Source organism: Pelophylax lessonae, assembly GCF_965119305.1.
Source record: "Pelophylax lessonae genome assembly, chromosome: 2".
Classification (NCBI taxonomy): domain Eukaryota; kingdom Metazoa; phylum Chordata; class Amphibia; order Anura; family Ranidae; genus Pelophylax; species Pelophylax lessonae.
The window spans coordinates 356,665,374-356,684,818 of NC_138769.1; the positions used below are offsets into that span (position 1 = coordinate 356,665,374).

General features: G+C 40.7%; 1 protein-coding gene across 1 annotated transcript in view; it reads right to left on the reverse strand.

Annotated features, from left to right (window-relative positions):
* Positions 1–3,215: 3,215 nt before the first annotated feature.
* Positions 3,216–19,445, reverse strand: part of SRRM1 (serine and arginine repetitive matrix 1) — a 79,706-nt gene continuing 63,476 nt past the window's right edge. Inside the window, exons 7-18 of the mRNA XM_082245760.1 lie at positions 14,616–14,804; positions 14,346–14,465; positions 13,807–14,072; positions 13,291–13,371; positions 11,685–11,771; positions 10,856–10,997; positions 9,112–9,153; positions 6,767–6,871; positions 6,184–6,654; positions 5,899–6,091; positions 4,534–4,701; positions 3,216–4,237 (exon numbers count right to left, since the gene is read on the reverse strand). Coding sequence (XP_082101886.1) covers positions 4,133–4,237; positions 4,534–4,701; positions 5,899–6,091; positions 6,184–6,654; positions 6,767–6,871; positions 9,112–9,153; positions 10,856–10,997; positions 11,685–11,771; positions 13,291–13,371; positions 13,807–14,072; positions 14,346–14,465; positions 14,616–14,804 — 1,969 coding nt within the window. The 3' untranslated portion in view covers positions 3,216–4,132. The remainder of the gene's footprint in view (positions 4,238–4,533; positions 4,702–5,898; positions 6,092–6,183; positions 6,655–6,766; positions 6,872–9,111; positions 9,154–10,855; positions 10,998–11,684; positions 11,772–13,290; positions 13,372–13,806; positions 14,073–14,345; positions 14,466–14,615; positions 14,805–19,445) is intronic.

The following is a 19,445-nucleotide window of genomic DNA, read 5'->3' on the forward strand; positions in this document are numbered from 1 at the left end:
AAATATATTGAAAGTTAGGCGATGATGGAATCGATATATGGGTTGTAACATATTGTTCTTCCCACCGCCCCATGTATAAGTTAGCATAGATGGGGGAGAATTTAGCACCCATAGAGGCGCCCACAGTTTCTGTAAATACCATGTCTCATTAAAGAGAAAGTAGTTATGATGTAAAAGATATTATACTCCTTCCAAGATGAACCACCTTAATTCGGGGGAAGTCACATGTACTGAGGGCAACATTCAGTACATAGGCAGGAAAACCAGAAGATTAAGTGATAGAATAAGGAATCAATTCGGTGTCATATGAACGAACAAAAATACTGCCCTAGCTAAACATTTTAATCTGTTCCATCACCAAAATGTACAAATCTTTAGAGGACAGACTGTAGAGCAGGTGTCTCTAAACCATGGACCTCCAGTTGTTCATGAACTACAATTCCCATCAAGTCTGTGAATGTCAGTTTTACAATGCCTCATGGGATGTGTAATTCTGCAACAACTGGAGGGCAGTAGTTTGGAGATCCCTGCTGTAGAGGGTAGACTGTCTTGCCCATGATGGTGATTAGTTTTCCCTCCTTTGTAAGAGGGAGGTGTACTGGATATTTAAAATAGACACCTGTAGCCGCAGGGGTTTGAAATTTGAGTGGGATCCTATCCCACTATTATAAATAGCTTTATTTACTTCCTTTGGGGTTACCATCACCACTTCCTATCCCTGTTCCTAGACCAACTACTCAGAGCTCTGTTAACAGAACATATCAGTGGAGTTCTCCAAATTATTTAGCCTTCATCATATTACTATTATACGCAGGTATAGAGTGTTTTGGGGCTTTTTAATTATTAATTTATAATTCATTTACTTTTTCACTTTGTTTCTAATCAGTATGATTTTTATGGGGGGGGGGGCAGGGAGGGGATTTCTGCATATTTGCATTTTTCGCTATACTTTAAGTGCTTTTAGAAGTTTTTTTTTTCAGGGAACTAGCTCTTATGGTCCTTTTTGTAATTGTGTGTGTGGTTATTCACATACATGGATCCCTGCGGCCAGCCTAAGCACACACACCCCCCCTGCTTGGAGTCTCTAGCCCCATGGTTAAGCTCTGAGGGGTAGAGTAAAACACACTGGGGGGCATGGCCTGACAGGAGCCTAGGCTGAGGCTATTTATTCTAACAATAGTGGGTCTGCATTGACGTGCGGCTTCATGGGATCCATCCTTTGCTCAACTGTTTGGAGCCAAGCCAAGCACCTTCCTTGGCCTGCACTCAAAGTGATGGACACAGGATTGCTTTCCCTTTCAGCTTGAGCGGCACCACATTTTCTTCTATTTGTTAACAGCCTAATATGGGACCCTGACAGCATCTATTTGCATGCAATTACTCAAGCAGTGATTACCTGTAGATGATTCGCTCTAGATGCAAACTTTATGATTCCGGGGCAAATCATCTGCATGAACAATTACATGTGAACCAATTACATGTGAACACCCAAGGGTAAATCGCTGAGGGAGCCGTCAGGCTCCCATTGCTTTCAATAGGGCTTCCCACCTGCACCTAATAACATTGATCCCTACCAAGTTTCCCATGGGTGATCACAAACGACCCCATTTGCAAGTGTAAACAGGCCACTCAAACATGCCGCCAAAAGCCCTCAGATAACCATCGGTGAACACTACTGGTCTGCTATTTATGTGGCCCATGTGAGCTTTAATGTGTGACTCATGAGCCCTAACTGTTCAAGCAAAAACATCTTAAATGAGCAAAAAATATATGTGAATGCAAAATGTTACTCTAGTATATTACCCTAGGAATGTATTGCGAATCTCTCTACTGAAAAAAAAAAATTCACTGTGAGCTAGAATTATGCACATCTAGAGTGTTTCTGGAAAGCTTTGAGATCACCAATAGTAGATAGGGTGTTCTTTGCCTCTCCAAATAGCCCCAGTTCTTACTGGAATGGATTCTAAAAACATTCCCGGCAATCTGCTCTATAATGATTTAAATGCATACCATGATTTTAGCCGATAAGCTTTACATTTATAATGTATAGTTAAATTATCATTTGCGTAAGGTTTTATTTTAGGGTTCAGATCAAATGACTGGGGACAATTGAACAACAATGAACTCATCATGTTCATGAAACCAAAAGGAAATGTCTTGATTTGACTTTGTAACTGTCCAGTTTTGGTGAGCCTGTGTCCACTGCAGACTCAGCCTTCGGTTTTACGACTGACAGGAGTGGAACCCAACACCTCAAGGTTCAATGTACAATCTGAGGTGCTTTCTGCTCCCAACATTTTAAAAGGTGTTTAGTTTAGCAACTGTACCCTTTTTGTCAGCTATATAATTAGTGTAGACTTTCAATCTGCACAAGAGATACACGTTAGCGGTTTTAGGTGTGTTCACACTATTCTGAGTAAAGTCTAGACTGTTGTCATGAAAGTCTCTGATCAGCAGTCATAGAAATAATCATACCACAGTCAAGATCATGAAACCAGTTTTTTTTTTTTTGCCTCATTTTGGTGTGTGATGTAAAATGTGAACTGAAGCTCCTGACCTGTATTCTGCATGACTTCCTGGTGCTGCTGGCACGATTGGCCAATTATTTACATAAATAGGTAAGTTTACAGGCAATCCTAATTTCCCAGTGTGTGAAAAAAATGCAGATGTCTTTATCTGACAGAAAAGAACTGTCTGACACAGCCAAGAATGCAAGCATGGGACTTACTAGTCAACAGGATACAGGTAAAGGGTGGTTTCACACTGAGCCACTGTGCTTTGGCCACAGGAGCAGTGTACCCACGGTTTTAGTGCAGTTTAGCTGCGCTTTGCCATATTCTATTATGACCTGTAATTTAGGTGCGTTTTTTAGAAAATGCACCAAAAGCCACAGGACATAATAGAGGTCTGTGGCAAAGTGCAGCTAACCTGCATCAAAACTGCATACACTGTGCTTCACTTGCACTGCAGCTTTATAAATCCAATAATCTAAGGAGCTCTTTTTAGCCTAAAATGCTGAAATAGGTTTCAATGAACTGACAGCTACCATGAAGATTGCCTTTACCTAGGTGTACATTTCTGAATGTTAACAGCATTTACATTGTCAAACTAATAAAGCCACAAACATAATTGGCTGTTTGTATATTCATACCATACAATAGCAAACAATATCTGTCCGAAAGAATGTAAGCAAAGAAAGTGAGGCCAGATCCCAACCCTTAAAAAAACCTTTAATAACATAGTCATGAAATTCCAGTGTTCCAAGTTATCTCTTCAAATGAAAAACTTATCCACAACACTGTGGTGAAAAGGGACATTTGATGAATACAACAGACCCAGAGGTAATTTTTTTTTTTTGTGGCCACATACAAAAAAGGTATACAGAGCAACAAAGCTGCATTACACCACAACTGTTACCCCTTACATACTAATGTACTTCATTCACCTTCTTAACCATTACCAATCAGTATGCTCTTCACATATGGTTATGAAAATAAACGGTCTGTAAATTTTTTTCAGTCTGGAAATAAATGGCAAGACAATGGAAGATATTAAAAGCACACATCAGGAGAAAAACAGTTTTAACGCATCAAAATTTAATTCCCGACAGAACAGGAATAAATACAGTAAGGGGTCTAAAGACTGCACAGTCGAACCGCATATTTTGCAGCTGCAGTTGTAAAACTCCTTGAGTCATTGTGTGGATGATTTATAGGATAAAGCAAAACCTCATCTATTAACAATTGGAAAAAACTTCCGTGCAATAAAGGAAACCCATCATGACAGAAATTCAAAAGCTGCCAGTTGACACCATCTGAAAATGCCAGTTGTCCGGCTGTCATGCTGATGCTTTAGATTCAGTATGGATTGGAACAAGTATACACAAGTGCAATTAGAGGAACATCAGAACCTCTGATCTGCATGCTTGCTCCTAGTTAGGGACTTAACAAGTAGTGATTCCAGAGGCACAGCACAAGTCTGGCAACCAGGATTTTCAGTAGGAAAAGCAATGGCAGACAAATGTTTCCTTTCAGCCATCCGAGAAAAAAAAAAAAAAAAAAAAATTAAAAAAAAAAAAAAAAAAAAAAAACTATATAAAATGTACATTATTGTAACTGGAAAGCGAACACCACTAGGACTGAGGGGAAACCTGCGCTTTTCTCATGGAACGCAGAGCCTTCTCTCGTAAATGCTTCTCCAGATCGTCTAGATTTTCATCGCCATCACTTTCAGTCTCCTGGTGGGGGGGAAATGTACAGGATTTTTGTTTAGGGAGGTACACGCCCGGCATCAGCAGAATTTTTATTACGCTGCAGCAGAAGACAGAAAAGGAGGCAGAACAGTGATTTGCTACCGAAACTTGTTAATGGGGCTCCCTTATGTCTCCCACCCCTAGAATTAACAGCATATCCTTATATGCAGACGTGGCCATAAGTTTTGGGAACCTGGGGAAATGCAAGTTTCGGGAGCTGGATGGATTTTGAATGGTTGTGTGCGTAATGTGAAGCCTCAGCAAACATGCGCCTGCCTCACCTTCTTGGCTTCAATGTCTGCATCAGGTTCACCAGGTTCTGGAGATGCAGCAGCTGCAGCCTTCTCTTTCTTATGTTTTTTGTGTTTCTTGTGCTTCTTCTCCTTTTTGTGTTTCTTGTCCTTTTTCTTCTTTTTCTTTTTCCCTCCACCACCATCTTGATCTGAGGTCTACAAATCAAACAGAGTATTTAAAATGCTGGCTCTGCCTCAGGTCTCTTAATTTAAGCATAATTTTATCCTAAAGGGGAGGTTCCACTTTATATCCTCCTGCCCGCCCCCTCCTTCAACACTTTTCGGCTTGTGAACGAGCAGATGGTGGCCGACTGTGAATCTGCAAGAGTCACAGCGGGCTTCCCACAGTAAACATCCCAGCGCCCAGAAGACTGTCCCGGGTGAGAATGGTGCTGGATCCTTGGACATGTAAGTGTCCTTTTATTAAAAGTCAGCAGCTATAGTTTTCGTATCTGCGGACTTAATTTTTTGCAAGTTGTCTAACGATAGACAATTTTTTTTATTTTTACAGATTATTCAGGTCATGAATACAGCAACCTTGTAAATCCCCTAAAAAAAAAAAAGCTAGACATCCTCTAATTTGGAGTGACCGACAGAAGTGTCAGATGTCTGCAAGCCTCACCCCGTGCTGTGGTTCCCACCTACTGTCTCCTATGTTAGAGCTGTATAGTTGTAGTGGGAGGAAGGAACCACAGTGTACAGCAGGAGACACCAGCATCTAAAACTTCTGGAGACGTTGAATGCTTACAAGTCCAATGGAAGTTTCTGATCATATAAAATAGACCTACCCTCTAGTACAGAACAAAATACTTAAGGATAATGGGAAATAAATGTAGCTCTACTAGTTTACAATGGGGATTTAAAGTGGAGTTCCACCCAAAAGTGGAACTTCCTTTCTTTTGCTCCCCCCCCCCCTCTGGTGCCACATTTGGTACCTTTCAAAAACAGGTACCCTTCCCCACTTCCGGGACATGGCGCCGCGGCCGTCCGTCTCTCCTCCTCCTCCTTCCCCGCCGCCGAGCCAATAGAACTGCGCAGCACGCTTCGCGCATACGCAGTAGAAAGACGGCTGTGAAGCCGCCAGGCTTCACTGCCGGGTTTCCTTACCGGCAATGGAGGCAGCAGCACCCGACAGCCGATGGAAACATCAGCTCCGGTGCCGACATCGCTGGACTACAGGACAGGTAAGTGTCCGAATATTAAAAGTCAGCAGCTACAGTATGTGTAGCTGCTGACTTTTAATTTTTGGAGGGGAAGGAACTCCGCTTTAAGTGGCCTAAAAAACCCCACATGCAGTTTTCACTTCTGTATTTTAAAATGTAGGCCCTTTTTTCAGCAGTGCAGCTTAGATACCTGAGCTGGAGATGGGCTGGGTGTGGCACTCTTGGTCTTCTTAGCAGGTGCTGGAGCTGGGGACCAGTTGCCAGATTGTGAGCGAGATCTAGACCGAGATGGGGGGACTACTTGTTTTATGGGAGCTGGCTCAGGGGACCCAGAAACAGATCGCGATGATGAGCCTCTTGCAGGCTGTGGACTGGGAGATTCCCTATGATGAAAAGCAATTATTAGTATATAGTTCAGATGAATATTTACAAAATAGAATGTTTATACAATAAAATAAATGAGCCAAAAAATTACTTTTGAGTTTTCTTCGGTTCTGGAGTCCTCGATACTCGTCTAATTGGCCTAGTGCTTGGTGAAGGGGACTGCTGCCTCCTGGGAGGAGAGGACGACCCTCCTCTCCTGTGAGTCGGAGGACTCTCAGAGCTTCGAGCTGCTCGTGGAAGTGGAGAAGGTGAAGAACGTTTAGCATGTGGTGGGGAGCGGGTTTCTCGCCCCGACCGGCTAGGAGAAGTTCCTTTACGGTGTTTAGAGGATAGTGATGGAGAACGCCGCTTTCCAACAGGTGACCCTTTATGTTTTTGTGGAGGTGAATGTGATACTCTGCGTTTTGATGGAGGAGGAGATTGTGATACTCGACGTTTTGGAGGTGGCTGAGGCAGTGGTGAAGAAGTTCTCCTTTTTGGGGGTGGAGAAGGGGAGTATCTTCTTTGAATGGGTGGTGAGTACCGTCTTTGAGAAGAGGAATGCCTGTGAGGTGATGGAGATCTATAAAGCAATAAAATAAAAATGTGACTATCATGCATGAGGACAGGAGTTAAGAAAAAAAAAAAAATCAAATTGAATCAATCAATTTTGGTTTCTCTTATAACCCCCTTACCTGCGCCTTTGAGGAGACGGAGACCGGCGTCTCCTGGGAGGTGGAGCAGGGGAGGGACTGCGCCTTCTTCGGGCAGGAGGTGGAGTTTGACTCCTCCTCCTTCTGCTGTAGAAGCAAAAACACAATTGTTCTGTTTACAAAAAATGCAGCAATGCTAACCTATAGAAAATGTAAATATAAACTTTCAAAGTGTATGTCAAGTCAATACATTTTTTAGTTTAGGGTAGAGTAGGAAACAGGTAAAACCACTTTATTTTTTTCTCTTGCTGCATATATCCCATCGGAGAAATTTCACTACACTTTTTGTCCCAGGGACAGAACAAAAAGCAGGATTAACCACTTAAAGATCAGGCACTTTCCTGACATTTGCTTTTAACAAGTAAAAATCTGTATTTTTTGCTAGAAAGTTACTTAGAACCCCAAAACATTATAGATTTTTAGCAGAAGAGACCCAAGAGATTAAAATGGAGGTCATTGAAATATTTTATGTCACACTGTATTTGCGCAGAGGTCTTTCAAATGCAATTTTTTTTTGGGGGGGGGGGGGGGATTTTTAATAAAAAAAAAAAAAAAAACACAACTCTACAGTTACCCCTTTTTTTTGTAGAATGGTAAAAATGTTACCTCAATTAACTAGATACCCAACAAGTCAGGCTTTAAAATTGCGCAAGCTCTTGGAATGGCGACAAACTACAGTACTTAATCTCCAACCTGTTGGACTAAGGATTCCAGCATTCCCACACAACCGACAATTTGAAAACATTTTGAGTTAAAGAGAAGGTCCTATGCTAGAAGTATTGCTCTTGCTCTAATGATCGCGGCAATACCTCACATGTGGTTTGAACACCGTTTACATATGTGGGCGTGACTTACGTGTTCGCTTCTGGGAGCTTTTTATTTTTTACTTTTTTTTTTTTTACACTGTCCCTTTATTTTTAATCACTTTTATTCCTATTACAAGGAATGTAAACACCCCTTGGAATAGAAATAACCATGACAGATCCTCTTTATTAAAAGATCTGGGGTCAAAAAGACCCTAGATCTCAATAACCCTTACAAGCAAAAGAAGAAAAAAAATACACATCCAGAACCGGAAGGGACGTCGGAGGTCCCTCCAGCACAGAGCCGAGTGGGGGGCTACCTTGCTCTCACTTGACTTCCTGCCTAGCTATTGGCCACATTGGATCGGTTCCGGGCTTACCCACGGATGCCGCAAGCTCAGAAACGACCGGGAGGCGAGGGGAGCACCTCTCCCGCAACCTATAAAAGTGATCTTTCAGCGAATCTGCCACGGGGATCACTTTTACCCGAAAGCCAGCAGCCTAAGGGAAAAGACGATACTGGGGTTATAGCGGCTAGTTGCTGCATAACAGTATTTAATGTCAAAATAATGACGTACATTCCCAGTTAGGCAGTCGGCAAGAGGTTATCTCCAAAGAATGTCCAATTTAAATTGAGAAGTGATGGAGACAATAACAATAAAATAAAAAAAAAAAATGGAAGAGCCAATGAAACAACCCAAGGCTTGAAAGAGAATGCAGGTTAAGAGGAGTAAAGAACAAACCATTTAATGAAAATGGACCTTCCACTCAAATGGGCACATTGGCTAATATTCTTGCTGATAACTATATGTTTAGGGAAATATTAAATACAAAATTGAAGGAGGAGTTCACCTTTGTAAAAAAAAATATTAACTGCACATCTTTTTGCAGGAAAAAAAAAGAAAATATATATATATATATACACACACACACACACACACACACACACACACACACATATATACACATTTTTCTTTTTTTACTAGGAGCCTGGAAAGCATTGCACCCGTGATCAGCAGATTGTGGGTGCAATGCAGGACTCCTGTAGACTGTCAGTATAAACTGTCTGCTCGTACGAGCATCCAGTTACATCACCAGAACAAACATTGAACTACCTAACAGCGACCTGGTAGTTCATTAAGAACTACAAGCGATACTTGAAGTTCTCCCAGTCACAGAACTCTGAATTAATGATGTGGACGAGTGGGCGGAGCCGTTTTTTTTTTTTTTTCACATTGTGACAGCGAGTTCAGGGAGAAGATCCCCGTTTACTTTCACTGAGTCGGCAGGTCAGGGAGAGGCTGCAGCAGAGGGAACATGTCACAAGTTCCCCCCTAAAAATGGGTGGAACATGTAACAGGTTCCCCAAAAGTGAACTTATCCTTTAAACAAAAAAAAAGTAAAATGAATAATAAAGCAATGATAGGAATACTTTATATAAAAAGCCACAAAACAGTGGTCTGCTCAGTCAGAAAAAACTAACTACACCTGCAGCAAGAGGACAATAGCCATGCCTAAACCAACCTTTTAAGAAGAGGTGACTGCCACCTTTTTACAGTCTGCATCCTGATAGCAAAAGGGAAAAACAGTTTCAAGCTTATTATAACCTAAAAACACTAAAACTTGCATTCTGTAAAAAAAAAAAAAAAAAAATTATATAAAGTACCAAAAAAGTGAAAAATAAAAATAATCCCACCTAGCAGCGCTCAACTCAGAAAAGTGCACACAATATATGTGAACAAAATAAACAAAAAATTAAATCAATAAATATATAAATATATATATATATATATATATATATATATATATATATATATATATAGGGGTACTGGTAGACAACAGGCTTGGAAGTGGCATGCAATGCCAAGCCGCTGCAAGCAAAGCCAACAGAATACTGGGTTGTATAAAAAAGGGGATTCACTCCAGAAATAAAGAGATTATTCTTCCACTCTACAAGACTCTGGTCCGGCCACATCTGGAGTATGCTGTCCAGTTCTGGGCACCGGTCCTCAGGAAGGATGTGCTGGAACTGGAGAAAGTCCAGAGAAGGGCAACAAAAATAATTAGGGGAATGGAGGACATCGGCTATGAGGAAAGACTACAAGCACTGAACCTATTCTCTCTGGAGAAGAGACGCTTGAGGGGGGATATGATATCAATGTACAAATACTGTACTGGCGACCCTAGCATAAGGAACAAACTGTTTAGAGTAAGGGAATACAATAAGACACGTGGCCACTCACTAAAACTAGAGGAAAGGCGGTTTAACCTTAAAGTGCGTAAGGGGTTCTTCACTGTAAGAGCGGTAAGGATGTGGAATTCTCTTCCGCAAGCAGTCGTATCAGCGGGGAGCATTGATAGTTTCAAAAAACTATTGGATGGACACCTTAAAGACCACAACATACAGGGGTATACAATGTACGGTTAAAAGCAAACACACACACATAGGTTGAACTGGATGGACTTGTGTCTTTTTTCAGCCTCACTAACTATGTAACTATATATATATATATATATATATATATATATATATATATATATATATATATATATATATACACACACACACACACACACACACACACACACACACACACACACACACACACGTGTTCAAATAATCACTAAAAATTCAATCCCAAAATTAATTAGTGGACAATAAATCAAGTGAAAAAAATCAGTGGAAAAATTCCAGAGAAACACACATGGATAAATTGAAGTATAACTAAAAGTCCAATAGTAGGAGAATAGTGATATGTGATAACCCAATGAGATTCCAGGGTAAGCTGAACAGAAACACACCAACAAAGTGTCCGCCACCTTTGTGCTCCACTCCCCTCAGCTAGAACACTCACCCTGCTTTTTGCCCTCCACTCATCTATAGGGCTGATAACGCTTTGGAATATGCACTTTAGTTTTCCTACTATTGGACTTTGTTATACATTGATTTATCCATGTGTGTGTCACTGGAATTTTTCCACTGATTTTTTTCACTTGATTTATTGTCCACTAATTCATTTTGGGATTGGATTTTCAGTGATTATTTGAACACATGTGTATATATATCTATTTATGTATTTAATTGTTTGTTTATTTTGTTCACATATATTGTGTGCACTTTTCTGAGTTAAGCGCTGCTAGGTGGGATTATTTTTGTTTTTCACTTTTTTGGTATATTGTTTGTTTTTAATCAGCAGCACAATCATTTAAATATTTTTTCTGATGAAGGATCAGCTCATTAGTGCAGGAGCCTGCTAAATATAAGTACCGTGGAGATGAATCCCGAGGTCTCTTCTTTGAAGGTGAAGGGCTTCTTGACGTTGAATGCCTGCGCCTTCTGCCAACCTCTCCATTCTTCACTGCAATGCGCTTTGGCCTCTCATCCTCTGAAGAGGATGATGATCCAGAGTCTATAAAAAAATGCAGAAATCAGACTTCAATCACAATAACTATAGGGCAGAAAGAAGATAAATGTGTAAAAGATAGTCCCCAATAAATGAAGGTAATTTTATTGGGGATTTTATTACCTTCAATAGGTAATTTTTTTTCAACCTATCCCTGGACAAAATACCTAAGGGCTTCAACTGTTCTAGGAATCATTACAGGAAGCCAATACACTTTACCAGCTTCAGGGTTTCATAAAAATAAGGCAGACTCCTGCAAATTTTGCGAGACAGCTTTTATTTTTTTTTTAACAGATGTAATGTAGTTTGTTGCATGCCCTTGACTTGCACATGCGCAGTACAACAATGTTGAGCAGGGAGTATGATATTTTCAAAAATTAGGTCACGGGAGCAGGGGCACTGGCACCCAGAGAAAACCTTAAAAAGACTAACAGGCAAGGAGAGGCAGCATGGACATATGCAAGTGTGCTTTTTTAGGTAGAACAATTCAGATTGCCATTTTCCATAGGAGGGGGAGGGGGGCTCTTTAAGGTAACTTTCACAGGTGATGACTAGGAGTTTTGATAAAGGGTGTTGAATAGGTATGAACATGAACTTACCCTACAAATAATGAACAATTAAATTTCAAGCACCACTGATGACAGAAGAGGAAATGATTTGTGCTACTAAACAAAAACAAGATACAGTTCATACCAGAGGACGACTGTTGGTTCTGTCTTCTGTACTGACGACGCTGCTGTACCGAATCTGATGCTCCCATTTTGCCACCTTTTTCATCATCTACAAAAATAAATTCTTAACTTAAAAGGAGAAGTAGGGTCACAGGAGTGTACTTAGTTCTGCACTCCTGTGACCCAGATTTAGCCGGTCCAGACTCTGGAGGGATCCCAACTTTATTGCACCCAGATGTCTGAGCAGCAGCTAGGTGTGCCGCTGAGAAGCTGAGCTAGCCACTCCAGTATTTTCCACAGCCTAGCGCTCCTGTGAGTGCTGGAGGGGTAGCGCAGAGAGCCAGTGCCCGACAGTCACCAGCTCTCTGATAACTGAAGACTGAAAACTGAGCGATCAGCGGTCTTAGAGGCGACAGGGGACAGATGCTGCATACACCTAGGTGAGTAGAATGGACTTATTATGAAATCCCGAACTTCTCTTTTAAAAAACAATACTATACATTAATATAGTTTTTCTCAACATTTTTTAAGTCATGGCACCCTTTAAAAGTATTTTCAATCTCAAGGCACTCCAGCTGCTAGGGTTCACACATTGGGGACATGCGCAAAATCGATTGTTCCCAACACACAAATGCTCTGCTCTTTAGCAGGCGTGTGGCACCATTTTTTAATGCCACACCCACGATTTAGCAAACGCGGCACGTTTTCACACACTCTAAACCGCATGGTGCCACAGCATCCAGTACGTGGACTTCTTTTCCCACGTATCCGTGGGTGAGACAGCTCACTAAATTGAATTGACTGCACTACACCAAAGTTGCACAGATGTGAACAAAGCTTATCTGCATGTTCATACGCAAGGCTGGGGGACAGTAAAACAGCACAGTTAAGGTGCATTTTTACCACCCCCCCAACTGCTCCCCTTTTGCTGCAGAGGCAAAACCCAGGGTCATACATATGCTGTGAAAAGAATGATACTATCATGTTTAGTTGGTACTACCACCAGATGCATCCCATTCAGATCAACAAGGTCATGCTGCAACCACCCCACACCCGCGTGCACTGTGAGCAGTTGCAGGGCAGTGGTGCTGCATTTAGAGGGTCATAACAGGTGATGATGAGGCAACATATCTCCTCCCCACCTGTCAAATAACACTGAAAAATGATCTCCGTGAGGATCACTTTTCAGAGGAGCAGTCCTTTGCCGCTGCTGTGAACGAGCTCTAAAAACGCTGATCTGATCATACAGGATTAAAAGTAATGTACATGCATAAACACAAACTCTCATACATACAGAGTGCATACACATATAGCATTTAAAAAAAAAACTGCATTACTGTAGCTGCACCCGCACTGCCAGGTACTGCACTGTAGGTGTGGGGGGGGTTAGGACTCAGGAACACCGCTCCCCCTTCCACTGTTCTGCACTTATTGTCCTGATCAAGCTCTCGCTTTGCCGATTTACAGTTCGGCAGAGCAGTGCAAGCTCGACCTCAGCCTCTCAACCAGAAACATGCAGCACCTCTGACAAACTTAGACAGCACCCAGGTTGAGAAAGGCTGCATCAATATTCAGAGTATTACCATCGCTAAAAAATGTTATTGCTTGATATTGAGTGATCAACTCACCTGAATCAGAGGAGTCTCTTTTGCGAAGTTTTGGAGGTGGCGATGGAGTCTTCCGCTTTTCTGGAATTTTGTGTTTTGGTACTAGAGATTGTAGAAAGGACATATATTTAAAATCAGGCAAACATGACAAAGTAGAACTATGAGCAAAATCAAAATGACAGTCAAAAAAAAAAAAAAAAAAAACTCTTGCTTAAACTGCCTTAAAATCTGTGGCTATCTTTAGTCTTATATGTAAAGTCCTTAGAAAATAGATCTAAATGGAAATAAAAGTGCTGAACAAATTTTCATGGTAACTGAACACAAAGTAATATGCAGTAAAAGCATAAAGATAAAAACATACAAATATATATACATTTTGCTCTCATTCATAAAAATTCAGCATTTGCAGACTTATACTTTCAATGGACTGGAAACAAGTTGGCAAAGATATAAAACACACTGACCAGTTGTTCTTGCAAAACCAAAGCATTAGTGAAAGTCCATACAAGAACAGGAAAAAGGGGAGATAAAACATACCTTGTGCACGAGGAGGAGAAACAGATCCTCGTGCCTTTCTGAGTCGAGAGGACTGTGGGGAAGGAGAATGCCTTTTTGGAGGTGGGCTTGGTGGAGGAGACTGCCTAAAACGTCTTCTTGGAGGACTCGCAGATGGTGGGGAACGACGAGGCTTGCGTGGTGGGCTAGAGGACATTCTCTTAGGTGGTTTCTTTGGAGGAGGTGGTGACCGTGATGAAGAGGAGGAGCTGCTACTTCCAGACACAGATGCTGAAGAGCGTCGCCTTCTGTGTAATTCATTTTTTTTTTTGAACAGTTACTTATCAAATTCTCTGACACAGGCATACACAAACATAAAATATAAAGCTAATGTTAACTACTAAGTACACAAAAATGAATCCTTTAAGCAGTGTATATACTACAGATGTCTACTGTTTTCCTTAAAAAAATGCTAATATAAATACATAATTCTAAAAACAGATTTCTCGAAAGCTAGTCTATACAATCTAACAATTACCATTTATTATAGACTGTTGTCAATTCATAACTTAAGTACTTACCGCCTGACTGGACTCCTACTTCTCTTGTGCCTAGGTGGTGGCGGCATACGGCGAGGTGGACTTCTCCTCCTCGGTGAAGGTCTGCGCCGAGGGCTGGGTCTTCTCCTAGGGCTATAAGACCTGCAAATTCACAAATGTTTATAACTGTCATCATATTATTTGAGGTTAAATGCACTCTGTGTATTCCATATAAAGAAAAGAAAAATTTGTAAAATATAAAAAATAAAATGTAAAATTATGAAAATGCAACTGTAATGCCTTGGTAAATACCTAGATCTTGATCGATGACGCCTTCGTGTTCTAGAGTGGGAAGGAGAATGAGACTTGGATTTTGATTTGGAGCGCGAGCGTGACCTGTGACGATGTCTCTCTTTCTCTTTCGGCTTTCGTGTGTTTGGCTCAGGTGATGTTTCCTTTATATCGGGCACAAGATCTGGTTTGGAAGCTTTCACTATGTCACTGAAGAGAGAAAAGAAGCAGATTGATTATTCATACACTCAATAGATGCATTGCCACCATTTTGGAAATGTAATAAATGAACAGAGAAAAATTACAATAAGTAGTGCGCTTATCAAGGCCTATGAAAGTTCATAAATAATTGCTTCGGTCTATTTCATTTCTATATTTTGCCCAAAGTAAAAGGTTTGTTGAGGCATGATAAAAAAAGAAAGAGTTATAGAGGCTAGTGAAAAAAAAAAAAAGTCACCCAATGAAATAATTTTTTATTTTTGCTTTACCTGTAAAATCCACTTCTAGCAATATATAAAAGAACACATGGTTCTTCATATTCATTTGCTCTATTCCAAGTTTGGTCCTGGGAGCCAACAATATTGTATAATGGCGCTTGACCAATAAAAATGATTGCAATTCATATACAATACAATGGTCGGTAGCAACACAAAAAGGCATCTTAATCCAAACCGGTAAAAGGAAAATGAGGAACGAGACACCCACCCATGACTATCGCATAGTGTTTTTATTTGAATGGGGGGAGGGAGGGGGACAAATTGTGTAATAGTTAATATTGAAAGAACATTGTTTCTTTTTAAAGGTTTTGTAGGATTGAGATTCAAATTCTATAAATAAAAAAAAAAACCAAAAAAAAAACCAAACAACTACTTGCCAACCTGCCACACAGTTAATTTACTGCGGCGTGGTAGCATATTCACATACATGTACATCATTCTGCCTGCTCCAGGTTAGGAGCGCACCCCTCGTGACAGCAGACAGTCGGTCCCTGGTGGACACAGCAGATTACAGTTACCATATTTTCCGGCGTATAAGACGACCCCCCTAATTTTCAAGTTAAAATATAGGTTTTGGGCTGTACTCACCGTCTAAGACTACCCCACTTCCGAAACAAGGCAACACCATTGAAAAACATCAGATTTCTCATAGATCTCCAAGCTACTCCAAGTACTGTAATACATGTAATCTCTCATAATATCTCCAAGGTACCCTAAGTATAAGTATTACAAGTAGATGTAATCTCAAGACGCTGGCTGTGTGGGAATCCTTTACCGGTATACCGTATGTACCGTAGCTTCGGCTACATACAGTATACTGCGCTGAGCCAATCACAGTGAGCGATGTATTCTATTATTGAATGCAAAGCCTGCTCGGATTCGCAAAGTCAGAGAGGCGGGCTGATGTTACTCCGCCAATCCGAGCAGGCTTTGCATTCAATAATAGAATACATCGCTCTCCCTGATTGGCTCAGCGCGGTACACTGCATGTAGCCGAAGCTACGGTACATACGGTATACCGGTACAGGATTCCCACACAGCCAGCGTCTTGAGAGATTACATCTACCGGTAATACTTCTACTTGGGTTACCTTGGAGAGATTATACTCGGCGTATAAGACGACCCCCAATTTTTGGGGGATTTTTTTGAGGTTCAAAAGTAGTCTTATATGCCAGAAAATACAGTACCAGTCATCGGTAACCAGGTATCACATGTTAATGTAAACAGCCTGTCGTGAATGGCTTTCCATTCATGAATACAAACAAAACAGACCACAACCAAAAGTAAGCTAACCATTTGTATAAGCAATAACAGGGCAGTAAAAATATATAAAAAAAAAAAAAAAATCCCTGATCACTGACCCAGAGTAGTACAGTAACTATTGTGACACTAGGCTACTCTAAAAGGATGTGGGGGAAAAAAATTATATATATATATATATCCATCCATCTCTTACAAGTTAAAATCTGTATTTTTTGCTAGAAAATTACTTGGAACCCCCAGACATATACTGTATCTCACAAAAGTGAGTACACCCCTCACATTTTTGTAAATATTTTATTGTATGTATTCATGTGACAAGACTGAAGAAATTACCCTTTGCTACAAAGTAGTGAGTGTACAGCTTGTATAATAGTGTAAATTTGCTGTTTCCTCAAAATAACCCAACACAGCCCTTAATGTCTAAACTGCTGGCTTCCACTCCTCCATGACTACATCACGGAGCTGATGGATGATGGAGACCTTGCGCTCCTCCACCTTCCGTTTGAGGATGCCCCACAGATGCTCAATAGGGTTTAGATCTGGAGACATGCTTGGACAGTCCATCACCTTTACCCTCAACTTCTTTAGCAAGGCAATGTGGAAGTATGTTTGGGGTTGTTATGTTGGAATACTGCCCTGTGGCCTAGTCTCCGAAGGTAGGGGATCATGCTCTGCTTCAGTATGTCACAGTACATGTTGGCATTTATAGTTCCCCCAATGAACTGTAGCTCCCCAGTGTCGGCAGCACTCATGCAGCCCGAGGCCATGACATTCCCACCACCATGCTTGACTGTAGGCAAGGCATTCTTGTCTATGTAACCCTTACCTGGTTGCCGCTACACACGCTTGACACCATCTGAACCAAATAAGTTTATCTTGGTCTCATCAGACCACAGGGCATGGTTTCAGTAATCCATGTCCTTAGTCTGTCTTCAGCAAACTGTTTGCGGTATTTCTTGTGCACCATCTTTAGAAGAGGCTTCCTTCTGGGAATTCAGCCATGCAGACCAATTTGATGCAGTGTGCTAGGTATGGTCTGAACACTGACAGGCTGACCTCCCACCCCTTCAACCTCTGCAGCAATGCTGGCAGCACTCTTACGTCCCATTTCCCAAAGACAACCTCCGGATATGACGCTGAGCACACATGCACTCAACTTCTTTGGTCGACCATGGCGAGGCCTGTTCTGAATGGAACCTGTCCTGTTAAACCTCTGTATGGTTTCGGCCACCATGCTGCAACTCCGTTTAAGGGTCTTGGCAATCTTCGTATAGCCTAGGCCATCTTTATGTAGAGCAACAATTCTTTTTTTAGATCCTCAGAGTTCTTTGCCATGAGTTGCCATGTTGAACTTCCAGTGACCAGTATGAGAGTGATCTCAAATTTACCACACCTGCTCCCCGTTCACACCTGAGACCTTGTAACACTAAGGAGTCACATGACACCGGGGATGGGAAAATGGCTAATTGGGCCCAATTTGGACATTTTCACTTAGGGGTGTACTCACTTTTGTTGCCAGCGGTTTAGACATTAATGGCTGTGTTTTGAGTTATTTTGAGGGGACAGCAAGTTTACGGTTATACAAGTTGTACACTTACTTTAAATTGTAGCAAAGTGTCATTTCTTCAGTGTTGTCAAGTGAAGAAAAATAAAATATTTACAAAAACGTGAAAATATATAAATTTTTAGCAAAGACCCTAGAGAATAAAATGTCGGTCGTTGCAATATTTTGTCACACTATTTGTGCAACGGTCTTTCAAATGCAAATTTTTTTTTTCAAAAATACACTTTCAGAAATTTGAAGAAAAAAAAAACCCACAAAAGTGTAAAGTTTGCCCAATTTTTTTGTATGATGTAAAAGTTGTTATGTCAAATAGATAACACGTCATGCTTTAAAATTGCGCACACTCATGGAATGCCAACAAACTACAGTACTTAAAAATCTCCATAGGTGACGCTTTCAAATTTAACGGTTACCAGTTTAGAGTTACAAAAAGTCAAATAGTGCTTAAATGATCGAGGCGATACCTCACTTGTGGTTTGAACACTGTTTACATTTGTGGGCGCAACTTGCGTATGTATGCCTTTGCTTCTGCTCGCAAACACGGAAGGATGGGGCACTTTAAATTTTTTTTCCCCTTATTTTATATTTTTTTGCACTGTTCCTTTAAAAATAAAATACAATTATTAACACTTTTATTGCTGTCAGAAGGAATGTAAACATCCCTTGTGACAGCAATAGTCACGTGTCAGGTATATTTTTGGACAGATCTGGGGGCCAAAAGACTCCAAATGCCTCCTTTGCACTTAAAAGCATTCAAAACGCCAAGTTTGGCGGTTATGAATACTGACATTTTTTGCATTATGTAAGCGTGAGGGGCTTAAACAAAAAATTATTATTTTTTTAACATACTGTCACCAGTCCGTAAGTACACCTGATCACTGCCACACCAGTCATATATTGATGCTGCACTGCACTAGTGACAGTGGGCATAATTTACTAAAGCTGTGATCACTTAGCACATGTGATAATGAAAATGTCAATTCACTATCGCTCGTATGCGGTATTCAAACGGAAACAAGTCCATTCACTAAAGGAATAAAAAAAAAAAGAATGCATTGCGGTAATTAAGTACTGCTCTAAGCTTGTGATAACCATGCGGTAAATATGGGCAATGGTCAGACCCCCCCAGTGATTGTTTTTAAAAACGCTTATATGCAATTGGCCATTAAAAGGGGTATGGGTACTTCCCTGGGGGACATGCATCAATGCAAAAAAAAAGGTTTTAAAAACTATTGTTTTTTTCAGAAGCAGTGATTTTAATGCTTAAAGTGCAACAATAAAAAATGAAACATTCCTTTAAATATAGTGCCTGGGGACCTGGGGGTCCCCTTAGTCTGCCTGTAAAGTTGCACATCTGTAGCATATAAAAAACATGCGACAGCAAAAAATGACATTTATAAAGAAAAAAAATGAGTCAAATCACATTTAAAATGACTTGCGGTTACAATTGCCAGCACCCGGCTATTGAAAGAAAAAAAAAACAAAAACATTTTTTTCACGCCCTCCTAAAACTTTTGCGTAGTACTG